The sequence below is a fragment of the Barbus barbus genome, assembly GCF_936440315.1.
Source record: "Barbus barbus genome assembly, chromosome: 50".
NCBI classification, from domain to species: Eukaryota; Metazoa; Chordata; class Actinopteri; order Cypriniformes; family Cyprinidae; genus Barbus; species Barbus barbus.
In genome coordinates this window covers 5126493-5139746 of record NC_136728.1, presented here as the reverse complement: position 1 = coordinate 5139746, position 13254 = coordinate 5126493, and the positions used below count along the sequence as shown (strand labels likewise).

General features: G+C 36.3%; 1 protein-coding gene across 1 annotated transcript in view; it reads left to right on the top strand.

The window, feature by feature from the left end:
* The first annotated feature begins 533 nt into the window (after positions 1-533).
* The window catches only part of LOC306868488 (N-acetyl-beta-glucosaminyl-glycoprotein 4-beta-N-acetylgalactosaminyltransferase 1-like), a 168171-nt gene continuing 155450 nt past the window's right edge, over positions 534-13254 (top strand). The window contains exon 1 of the mRNA XM_079414679.1: positions 534-2411. Within this exon, the coding sequence (XP_079270805.1) occupies positions 2270-2411 (142 nt within the window). The 5' untranslated portion in view covers positions 534-2269. The remainder of the gene's footprint in view (positions 2412-13254) is intronic.

Genomic DNA, 13254 nt, shown 5'->3' with positions numbered 1-13254 from the left:
ATTGTTAATTGTAAAAATGCACTTTCCTAAATGAACTAAATAGAAACTTTTACTATTCATTTATAAATAACCTTTCCAGAAAGCACTTAATGCCATGCATGAGATATTAATCATAAACATGGGTATTTTAGTGTTGATATCCTCATGTCAAATGATGCAAACATCAAATCAACAATTAGGTTGCAAACGATTAAAGGTTAATGCATGCGTTTCGTCACGGGAGCGCTTCCAGTAATAATCCATTGCGCTGGAGCTCCGCCGGTGGTTGGACACCGTTCCTGCCCATAACGGCTCCACCCAAGTTCGGTTGCCCAGCAGCGACTCTCCGGTTCATACTACGGTAACAGAGGAGCTTATGAATATTAATTACGTAACGGGGACGTTCGGCCAGTAAGCCTGACCGGTTTTCTATTGATAATTCCTGCCTCATGAATATTAATGAAAGGAGCGCACGGATGCTCAACATGACCTATTTAATAATTCACGAGCTCAGCCGGTACCATAGTAAGATTCGTAACGAGTCATGGATGCTCAGTTAAACGCGGGGATCGAGAGTCGATCGCATCGTAGGACTGGAAGCGGAGCTTGTGGGATTTATGAGACTCGTTGCTAAATAGTTGATCTGACTAAAGGCGTGACACTGGATCCGCGCGCAGAGACTGGCGCATCGCATCACATCACAAAGCGTTTGTTTCGCAGAGAGCACTAGTGGAATCAAAATGTCAGATGCAGCTAACGGTATCGGAGCTCACGGACGCCAATAGAGCATTGCTATTGTTTTTATGCTGGCCGGTTTTCTGTTTACGCTGGACGCGGCGTTTAGGTTCACGCGCTTGATTTGGAATTTTAGAAAGAGCGAGTAAGTTGCGCGTGGACTTGGATGGATAGCAGGTGCATGATCGCATCACCTATGAACCGCAAGAGCAATGTGATTCTTCACTCGCGCTTATTCACGTTGCATATTAGTGTTTTAATAAGATCGGCATTTATTTGATTGCATTGCTTTTTTTTCTCTCTCTCCATTGCAATGCGATAAGGTACCAGTCGCGTGATGTCCAAATTTACTGTTGCATACTGAATCAATGCAACCACTCGAATGCATATTTAATTAAATCTAAAGTGTCTTATTTAGATTTTTTTTTTCTTGTACTTTACTACTGTTTGATTCTAGATATGCTGTAAAAAATCAACTCGCTAGCTGCCTTCAATTTTGAATTAAATTCAAAGTGGTGCCAAAGTCATTCATAACCTGCAGTGATTAAGTTCATTGCACATTTTTTGACCATGCACTTCAAAGCGAATTAGCTACTCAAAGAAAACGAGTAGAAATGTAAGTTGAATTAATGAAAACAGATTTACAATGCATAATATGGACATGTTATTGTATGATGTGGTTTCATGCTAAATATTGCATTTGTTAATTTTGAGTGGTTTTATTGCTAACATGGCTTTTTAAAATATCAACAAATCTAAAAAAGCACTCATCCCAAAAAGGAGCAGCTTCACAATTGAGGTTCTACAGTTAGATTGCGTTGTTTATTGTTAATTAAGTGCGAAACCGCAATGTCAAAAAGTTAGAAAGCTTTAAATCCAGAGGATGATCCTCTCTGGAGTGGCTGGACTGCTGTCAGAGCGGCTTTCAAAAGATTAACAGCCCGCTGCTCTTTTCTTTGCCTGTTGCCTACAATCAAACCGTTTACGGGACTATTATCTATCTCTGCCTGTTTTTAAAACTTGTTTGTGCTAAATGGGACTTAAATGAAGTTCATTTGAAGTCACAAACTTGGCTTGTAAATCATGATCTTTCTATAGAGTTGGAATTGTAAGAAACCCATTGAGGAAATGACATTGTCTTTAAAGAAAGAAGCATCTGATTTTTTTCTGCTGCTGTAATGTGACATTGCGACATCTTTTTGTGAACCGTGCCAAACCGAGAAGCAGCTGACATATTGTAAATATGACTTTGTGACATAAGGAGTCCTAACTTATATCAAAACAAGACTGATTCTGCTGCCATCTGGAGAAATATGACATTGTGACGCTACAAATTTAAGCGTGGCGAACTGAGAAGCAGCTGACACTTTCATTCTGCTGCTGTTGCGAAGATGAGATTGTGATACCAGGAGTTTAGTTGTGGAAAACCAAACCTGATGCTGCTGCAAATATGACATTGTGACATCAGGACTGGTTCTCTGAAGCGCCAGACTGAGGAGCGGCTGACACTCTCTTTTTTGCTGCTGCTGCTGCTGATGATGCTGCAGCTGCGAAAATGCTGCGATTCCCTGTGAAGAAAATACGAAAGCAGTTCAAACTTCTGCTGCTGCTGGTGCTGCTAACTTTTGCCGTGTGGTTTACGTACCTGCACATCAACCAGGGCAAATCCATTAAACTTCACTTCAACTATGGAAAAGGTAAGCTGTGCTTGTATTTTAGATTATATGAAAATAATAATTTAGGATGTGTAAGGAGTTTTTTTTTTTTTCTGGTGTAATTTTTGAGCGATGAGGAGAAATGAAGCTGAGGTTCAGAATGAAAGCAAGTTGAATAGGAACTGCTGAATTATCAATTTCACTATTAACTTTAATTAACTAGGGCACCAGTGCTGATACTGAGTTTCAACATCAGCGTCCAGCACATTTTAATAGTTGGCAGATGAAAATTGGCATTTTAGGAGTGTAACATTAGTATTATCAGCTTGTTGAATGCATTGTCATTTTGCGCAGAAAGCTGAAATATTGTATTTGGAATTAAATCAAGTTGACATAATATTGGTTTCATTAGAAGGTGCTAAAATTATGCAAATATGGACAACATAAGCAGACATGTTCAGATGAGCAGTATTAGAGCTTAGTCTGCTATATGATGATTCTTGGCTTTATGATTAAGCAGAAGTGTGTTTGCAGAAGCCATGTGCTTGTGAGAATCTCCTTAACCTCTACAAAACAGATTCAAACACACACACACACACAGTCATGAAAAGAACTCATTGTGATATTATATTGGTAGCTGTGTGGCAAGAACTTGAATTTATTTTTGTAACAAAGTGGGCAAACAATTGAAAGAAAAAAACCCCGGAAAACTTTTGACTTGTATTAAAAAACATGATTTGTTTAATGAAATGTGCATCATCAATCAACCCCCCCCCACACACACACACACACAGACAGACATACACACAGGTGGTGTTCCTTTATTTATGTGAAGTGTGTAATTTCTGTGTTACTATCAGCATTTCACAAAAAGAGACTTTTTCATTTTCTGAAGAAAATTGTTCGTAGGGTTGCAAAGGGGCTGAAATATTCTGGTAAATTTCCAGAAACTTTACATGGGAAGTTAAGCTGGGGAATTTTGGGAATATTTCAAGTTGAAATTGGAAATTTCAAGTTGAAATTTATTCATCATCATTCAGTATACTAATGTACTGTTATGCAGTGTTTTAGTATAAATTATATGATTGTGGTGGGCTCACACTGGAAATTCCAACAAAAATAATTGCGCTTGAAATACAGAATGATGCACTTATTTAACTAAGAAAGCAAAGAATGGATTGGTTTGATACTTCCTGCAGCTTTAAATCTGATGCTAGATGACAAAATAGCTGTGTAAATGTCATAAACTAGATTACATAGAGCATAGTTTAAGTGAATAGTGTCACTCTACACTCACCTAAAGGATTATTAGGAACACCTGTTCAATTTCTCATTAATGCAATTATCTAATCAACCAATCACATGGCAGTTGCTTCAATGCATTTAGGGGTGTGGTCCTGGTCAAGACAATCTCCTGAACTCCAAACTGAATGTCAGAATGGGAAAGAAAGGTGATTTAAGCAATTTTGAGCGTGGCATGGTTGTTGGTGCCAGACGGGCCGGTCTGAGTATTTCACAATCTGCTCAGTTACTGGGATTTTCACGCACAACCATTTCTAGGGTTTACAAAGAATGGTGTGAAAAGGGAAAAACATCCAGTATGCGGCAGTCCTGTGGGTGAAAATGCCTTGTTGATGCTAGAGGTCAGAGGAGTGATTCAAGCTGATAGAAGAGCAACTTTGACTGAAATAACCACTCGTTACAACCGAGGTATGCAGCAAAGCATTTGTGAAGCCACAACACGCACAACCTTGAGGCGGATGGGCTACAACAGCAGAAGACCCCACCGGGTACCACTCATCTCCACTACAAATAGGAAAAAGAGGCTACAATTTGCACAAGCTCACCAAAAATGTTGCCTGGTCTGATGAGTCTCGATTTCTGTTGAGACATTCAGATGGTAGAGTCAGAATTTGGCGTAAACAGAATGAGAACATGGATCCATCATGCCTTGTTACCACTGTGCAGGCTGGTGGTGGTGGTGTAATGGTGTGGGGGATGTTTTCTTGGCACACTTTAGGCCCCTTAGTGCCAATTGGGCATCGTTTAAATGCCACGGCCTACCTGAGCATTGTTTCTGACCATGTCCATCCCTTTATGACCACCATGTACCCATCCTCTGATGGCTACTTCCAGCAGGATAATGTACCATGTCACAAAGCTCGAATCATTTCAAATTGGTTTCTTGAACATGACAATGAGTTCACTGTACTAAAATGGCCCCCACAGTCACCAGATCTCAACCCAATAGAGCATCTTTGGGATGTGGTGGAACGGGAGCTTCGTGCCCTGGATGTGCATCCCACAAATCTCCATCAACTGCAAGATGCTATCCTATCAATATGGGCCAACATTTCTAAAGAATGCTTTCAGCACCTTGTTGAATCAATGCCACGTAGAATTAAGGCAGTTCTGAAGGCGAAAGGGGGTCAAACACAGTATTAGTATGGTGTTCCTAATAATCCTTTAGGTGAGTGTATTTACAAAAGTACAAAAGCTGTACATGTGCCTTATTTAACACTAAAGGCATGTTAGCACCTTTTTTAACATGTGTTCTGAGAATGTAGTATGTAAATTGACAATTATAATGTTGTTGCAGCTACAATGCTAGAGTTCTGCTTTTTAGTGTGTTGCTATGCAGTTTCTAGGGTGTTCTGGGTAATTGTTGGGTGGTTGCCAGTTGCCAATAAAATTACATTTTATTTCTCTTTTTATTATCCATTAGTTATTGGCCAGAGAAAGAATGTCTGTATATTAAGAATAACGATGAAGTCACTTTTACCATTGTTTGCCAAATTTGCACAGCCAAGTCTTAGTAATTTAGATTAGATATCCTGTACATTTTGCATGTTTTTGAAAGATTTTCCCACACAGATTTCGCATCGGGTTCAGTTGGTCTTGTTAATTTGCCATGTTGACCAATCAAAAGCTGCTTGGTTTGAAAGTCTTCAAGTTTTCACCAAAGCTTCCAAATTTACCAAAATTTTACATTTAAAAATGACATCAGCTACAGGTCTATATATTAAAGAATAGGCCTAAACGTATGGTACATTTACCATTGTTCACTGTATTTGCTGCAGCCAAATTTCAGTCATTTTAATAGGAATCCATGTGATGGTAATTTTGCTTGAGAGTGAAACATTTCCCCAAGCAAATTTAGCTAAATTTGCAGTTGTTCACATTCATTTGGTGTGTTGACCAACAGACAACTTCTTGGTTTGACTTCTGTGTGAGTTGTGCTTTAGACATGGCTACACTATTGACAATATACAGTAGGCTTTTTCAGTGAAATTTTAGTAAGTTGACAGCACCTTAAAGCTTATATTAAAAGCACTTGTGTGCTAACACAGTATCCGACCCCTAGAGCCCATCTGACAACAACTTTTTTGTGTCGGACACTCTAGAAGAGGATCTCCTTTCTCATTAACAGCTGCTAAAAGCTCTGTGTGGTTTGGCATATCTCCCTTGCTGCCCCAAACTGACCTCAATCGTAACCCTGGAACTCCAGCCTCTGTCTGGCCGTTCCAGTCTTTGAGTAGGCCGCCAAATCACTCCTCTCACGAAGGAGAAGAGCACTGGAATCACTCAAGTGTGAAAAGGCCGTGCAAATCCTGCATTAGCACAAAGAAGATGTCGGGAAAATAACGTGGCACCGCACCAAGCCATCTACGGTGAAATTAAAAAGTCTGTGGGGCTCGCCGAGTGACGTTACTGACAGTTTAATCATAGATGTTGGCTGTGTGTGTTTGCACAAATAGGCTGATTTATTTTCGCCCGAGGACTCACAATGGTCACCTTATTCCCAATTACAGGCTCCGTAGGACTGGGTCAAGATGTAGCCATGCACCAGCTGTGATAGGTTGCTGTGAACAAGGGTCTTTTTAAGCAACCAAGTGTGAAGGAATGTGTCGAAGTAGCAGGCGGGTCATTCCTGTTATGCAGTACCTTTTGAACTGTGTAAGTTTTTAAAAATTAATGTGCTTGGGTTGTAATTTGTAGAGGTATTGCTATCAAAGCATATATTAGACTTGCTTCTGGTCAAGCTCAAGCACTTAAACGTCATTAATTATAACCTAGTTACATGATGGCTAGGAAATTAACTGAAAGGAAATAAAACGCTAAAGTTAGCCATTGCTCAGTGTGGGATTTTGAGTTAGCTTGCATGAGGTCAGGAAGTTAATTACAATATATTTTTAAGCATCTTTTATAACACACATTTCTGTTGTTGCATCTAACATTATATATTTTTTTTAAATTAAGCTAAATTATATTTTCACATTTCTATTTTTTATGTATTAATGCTCAAAAAGCAATTACAAAAACAACATTTCAAAGGGATTATGTACAAATAACAACCAACAGTAGATCAGTTCTACATAATTAACACTCACACACACACATACACACACAACAAATTGAGAATAGTTAGAAAAAAAAAATATGGTATGAAGATGAGATAAAAGCCAAAAGAATCGAAAAATTGTACAAAAAACGTCATCTTAAAATAATTGCAAACGACTTTACAGTGACACAGATACTATAATTGAATTCATACAATAATCAAGACATTGGTACATTAGGAAAGCATCTAAATGTATTAATTTTATTTCTCTAAAATATTTAAGGAATCTCAGGGGTTTTTAATTCTTCAAAAGGTAAAGAGATTTAATTCAGTAATACAAAGTGGATAACTATTTAAAATGAAAAAAAACAAACAAAACAAAACTGTCAATCAATCAATAAATAATATAATATTGGCAGAATCTAGGTGAGACCAAAATTGTCTGGATACAGGGCAACCAAAAAACTGCAAAACCAAAAAAAATTATGTGCTGCTGTTTTCCCGCCAAAAATGATGTCACTTCCTGGGTGATGATGCCATTAAAGAAACTGTGTTTAACTTAAAGGGATATTACAAAGGACATTTGATGACCAATTAAAACAATATTTCTGAGAAAACACGTTTTAAATATTTCAATCAGAGGACGACAAAAATGAAGAAACCGGTATTTCACAATAAACTGCATTTTTAGAAGCCCTGTGACACATGGGCAAACCCCTGAAACTAAAATAAACTTAAATTCACTCCTATTTTAAATTAATAGTTGTAATTTTTGCCTAACTAAAGATACCAGAACACACTCCCATCTGCCATTGGTCGAAAAAAACAACAACCTTGCCATTGGTTGATTCAGTGGTGCTGAGTCAGGCCGCTCAGGAATTTCAAACAAACACAGCAATGTTTTGATAGCACCACAGTGTTAATGCTATTTAAGGAAATGAAGGTGTCTTAGTCTGTATATTAAAGTGTTTTAATATAAAACATACTGTAGCTTTAATGGTAGTGGAAATGGCCAAAGTACAGTGTTTGTTAATACAAAGGAAGCCTTTTTAAAATGAGTTTTTTTTTGCTTTAGGTTGCTATGTTTAGAAATCCAAGGGAGCTGATCCCACTGGCATCGGTGTTCAACCTCTAACCGGGACCCCTGTGAATGCAGAATGAAAGGGTGTGAGAAATACACACAAGTGAACTGAGAAGGAGTGGGTTGAGATTGGCAGCTTGGTTACAGAGGCAGAAAGGGCTTTTGGGAAAGGTCATATGATACGGCTGTGTGTGTCTGTGAATGGAAAGCAGCCATTTCCCACCATAATCTGGCCGTACTAAAGCATGACGGCTGTTAAGGTCATAAAATCAGAGTTAATTACGTTTATGTATAATTGAAGTGTTACTTTACATTCACTGAAAAGGTACCCTGAAGGTCTTTTGTTACTATGAAAACACGTCTTGCATGCAGCACTTTGTAAAGCTTAACAGGAAAATCTACAGTAACATTATATTAATGAATGACTATTTAACGGCAGTGAATATATTATAAGTTACACGCCTATTTTTATTATGGTTAATGACATTAATGGATTCAAACTGCATTCCTGCGCAGATTCACAGTATGGTTTTGCTGTAATTTCCTTTATATTACCGTTTTCTTTTGTTAATAGAGAAACTGAGCAAGAATTACTTCACCTGTGGCGATGCCTGTTTGCCTTTGTTAATCAATGACGCAGAAACTACTAATACATTTTTCTTTGTTTAAATCTTGGTTACAAGTGTGATGAAAGTGTATAGTGAGTTACCTGCATTTTGTGTGCTATAAATGTTAGAAATTCATCTTCCGCTTAGAATGGACACCATGTACAGTATGAGATGTAAGACGTCTTGCTGCTGTCATCATGTTTTGTTTTATTAATCTACATTTGAAAAACTTGCAACAAACTTTACTTTTTGACAGTGAAGTATCATGATTGTTTATACCAAATTTTAAACGGTTGCGGTTGGAACAAAGTGTTTTCTGAGCAACACACAGATGGAAACAAAGGTGTATGTTTGTAGAGTAATTTACAACAGCTTCGAACGCAGCTCAACCAATGAGAATCAAGGACCGGAAATATCCGTTTTATAAACACATTTTTTAAAACTACGGAAGCCTGTTTCTGCCACAGAATAAATAATCATTTAATTTCTACATGTATACTTGGACAATCAATTTTGAGTTTATATACCATAACTCGCACTTTGTTACTACTAAAAATTCAGGATTGCGAGATATAAACTCATTCTGAATTTTTCCCCCATAAATCTTAGTTTATTTCTCAAAATTCCATTTTTTTATTTTTATTTTTCAGTTCTGCCTTTTTTCTTGCAGTTGCGAGTTTATATCTCACAATTTGTGTTTTGTCCCTCGAAATGACGAAAAAATTCATAATTGAAATTAAAAAGTCGCAATTACTTTTTTTTTCAAATTCTGTGGCAGAAACGGCTTTCATAAATATTCTATTAAACATGCTTGTTTATTTGAAAAGTTCAGTATTCAATGTGGATTTTCAAACCTCTCCCGTCCCACTCCCACAAAAAAAAAACTCGTCCCGTGCCAATCCCACGAAAAAACTGGGGGAAAATCCCGTCCCGTTCCACTCCCAGGAGAATGACTCCACCTCCCGTGTTTTGTTTTGTTTTTGGCCGAAATATGTCGGTTACAGTAAAAATATAGTACAGACCACAGCGTGCCCACCTTAGTTGAATAAAAACCCAAAACGTAGTTTTTTGTTATTATATTGCCCTGAAAGCCAGCTCATGCACAGTGTTGCACATTACATTTCATGTAAATCATGCGTGCTAACACACACGTTTTCTATTTGGAATTTTTTTGAAAGTAGACATTTTACTCTCTATAGATATATTTTTCAAAGACAGAGTTTCGAAGTTTCTCGCTCAAGTTCATAGAGACCTAAAGCGCATCCTGTTTGCTTTAAAGTGCAACGTTTCGTTGTTATTCTGAGTGCACACAAATAAACGTAGAGTCTTTACAGATTCGAAAGATGTATTAGGCTACTTTTATCTGTATGAACAAAAATTATACGGAGATTTTAAGAGCAAGTGAGCGCACCGTCCATCTGTCCTGCAGCAAGCGCGCTATTCACGTGATTCGTAGCGATTTTGTTTCCCATACCGCGGGATTCCCGAAAAAATGTCAGTCTCTAGTCTGTATGAGTATGTTGTGTTGGGAAGGTTACTTTGGAAATGTAATAGGCTACAGATTACAAGTTACCTTGCTTTATGTAATAGCGTAACCGTTTTGATTACTTAATTAATGTAACTGATTACAATTACAATTCATAGTTTGAAAATAGTATGACTACTGAAAATAGAAATGTATTTCGTCCCAAGACTGTCGCATGTGTGGAGACAGAAGACATCAAGACTGGTTGATAGCTTATTCAAGACTCGTCAGCTCAAAGATATTTGAACCTCATTGACTTTCATGTTATAGACAAAACATTCTCCAAAATATCCTATTTTGAAGATATTTTGTCACAATGCATTAAAGCAAAAGGCTTGCTCGGCTTTATCAGTGACACATGTGCATTCTTCCTCTCTCGATCTCATAGTGTATCGTATTTCAGTGTCCTGGCTGAGAGATGCTTCACATTGAAGTTGGTGTTACTTTACTGTAAGTGATCCATCTGGTAAACCTGGATTACAATCGATCATCAAAGGCCTGAGGCTGCTTGAGTGGGCTTTTATTGTGGTTGTGTGTGCAAAAGTCACCTTAACAGTTTGCTCTTTGCACCCACGTTGGCAAGCGATGACAAGAAAAGGAAGTGATGCGAGCAATTAATCACACTCTGCGGTGAGCTGTTCCAGTATGTGCTTTGTCATAGCAGTATCAAGCAAAGATTTGGTTATGAACTGAGCAGGAACATGCATTCACTGTACAAGTGGAACTGAAAAGTCGGCCCTTGTCCCAAATGCCGTACTTGGTCTTGTGGTCTAAAAATGTATTTAAAAATGCAATACATCAATGTGAATGACTGTGATTTGAATGCATCTCTTATATGAAATGTGATATGTTTGTAATTTCTCAATTAAATGTCATTTTGATATTTTTTGAGGGTGCAACTATGCTACACTGTATAAAAGAAGGATAATTTTTGTAGAATTGAAAACATTTATACTAAGTTCTTTCCACTTAATATGATGCCAGCTTGTTGTTTCTTTGTAATTATTTGTGAAATTTAATAGCACTTTCTGAGAAAATCCTACACCATTATTTTCAAGTGGACTATAAAGAAAAAAAACGACAAAAAAGTTAGATTTTTTTAAAGAAAATTCAAGAAAGACATTTTCTTTTAGTAAGTACAATAGTAATTTGGCGTAATGTTTTTGTAATTTATTAAAATTTAAAAATAAATAAATACATTTCTTAAAATATCAATACATTTCTTAAAATATCAGATAATTTGACCTTTTTATGACATTACAAGGTTATTTCAGTTTAAATTGGTAAATAGTACAATAGTAAGTACAATTAAATTAAATTAGTAAAATAAAATTACATTTAAGTTTTTAAATTGAAACTTGTTGAAATTAAAAAACAAATCTTTACAACAAGGTTCCATTTGTCAGCTGTATTTAATGCATTAACTAACTTTAACAATGAGCAATACATTTGTTAATGTTACTTAATAAAAATACAACTGTTCATTGATAACATTAATAGAAACAACTTTAGATTTTAATAATGTGTTAGTAAATGTTGGAATCAACATTAGCTAAGATTCATACATTTTTAGAAGAATTTTTGTCGTTAGTTTGTTACCTAATGCAGTTAACTAATGTTAACAAATGGAATTTTACTGTAAAGTGTTACTGAAATTTCTCACAACCACACCATTACAAAGAATGCAAGATTTTTGCTTTTGTTCATCTTGTAACTTTTATTTGTCATTGACCCAGATTTAAATTTAAAGAAGCGAAGAAATGACAAATACGGTCTGTTCAGTCTGTCATACTCTGTTAGGCTCCTAAAAAAAATGTCTAATTTTTACAATCCATAGTTGAAACCTTGGTACAAAATCATATGTATTGAACATATAACACTTCCATTTCTCACGGCCTTGTTTTCATTCGCCTTAAATGAAATATGCGGTTTGGTCTGAGGTCTACAGGGCCAGCCTTTATCTTCAGAGTTTCAGTCCCTCTTTGAACGCAGTCAAGCTAATTCTCAACTGTTTGTAGTGGGATGTTGCAAAAAGACTGCACCTCTTTGATGCGTGAAGTGCAGTGATGTGTTTGTAGATTTGCTGATTGGGAAAACATGAGAATATTTCATTTGGTGGTTATTCTTGGTACTTTAAATTGGACTCATTTGCCTTGGTTTTAATGTGACTCTGCAGAGCAAACAATGGGACATCATCATTTTAATGTGCCTGTAGCAGGTGGGATTCTTTCCAGTGTATCATAGCCAACAGATATTGTGGGCACAAAGCATTCCAGCTGTGGGCAGAAATCCAGCTGGATGTCGAAAAATCCACTGGAAAACCAGTGGAAATTAAAAATGACTCATCACTACTACTTCCATTGCCTGGAGGTCCAAGGCACCAGATTAGTGTGTTTGTGTTTTAGATACAAGTGGTTTCCAAATGGCAGTCTTGTCATACATATCAGAAAATGTGATTGGCTGACAAATCCATGATTTGTGAGGCACTACTAACCTGAAAATGAACATTTGAATCAGATCAGACTTGTTTAGGAGGCATCTGATTTTCATTCATCTTCCACAGTGGAGTTGATTGATCATACCGTAACTTTCAGCGCTGAAAACTTCCTCTAAAATCTAAAAAGAGCATTCCAGGGTTATTATAGCTGATTAAAACTAAAACCATAAATAACAATTTCTGTTGAAATAAAATAAACCGGAACTGAAATAATTTTTTTTGCCAACAAAGCATTTCTCATTCTTCATGTAGGTTACCTTGATATACTATAGCTAAAACTAAAACATATATAAAAAATAGGCCTAAAAATAATACTAATAAATAGTGCCGTCAAACGATTAATCGCGATTAATCGCATCCAAAATAAAAGTTTTTGTTTATATATTATATGTGTGTGTACTGTGTATATTTATTATGTATATATAAATGCAAACACATGCATCTGTATATTTAAGAAAAAAATATATATATTAAATATATTTTTATATAATATAAATTATATGAATATAAATATAAACATGTAAATATTTTCAAAATATATACTGTATGTGTGTGTCTTTATATATACAAAATAAATATATACAGAAGACACACATATGTTGTGTAAACAAAACCTTTTATTTTGGATACAATTAATTGCGATTAATCGTTTGACAGTACTACTAATAAATAAATAAATAATGATAAAACACACAAAAAAATTACTAAGTGATAATAACACAGTTCTGAACTTCCACACATTTCTGACATACAGGTGAATACATTTGAACACATTAATGCTACTTTGTGTGTTCAGAAACGTGGCCCAGTCAATTGTGGAGAGGTAATGAAG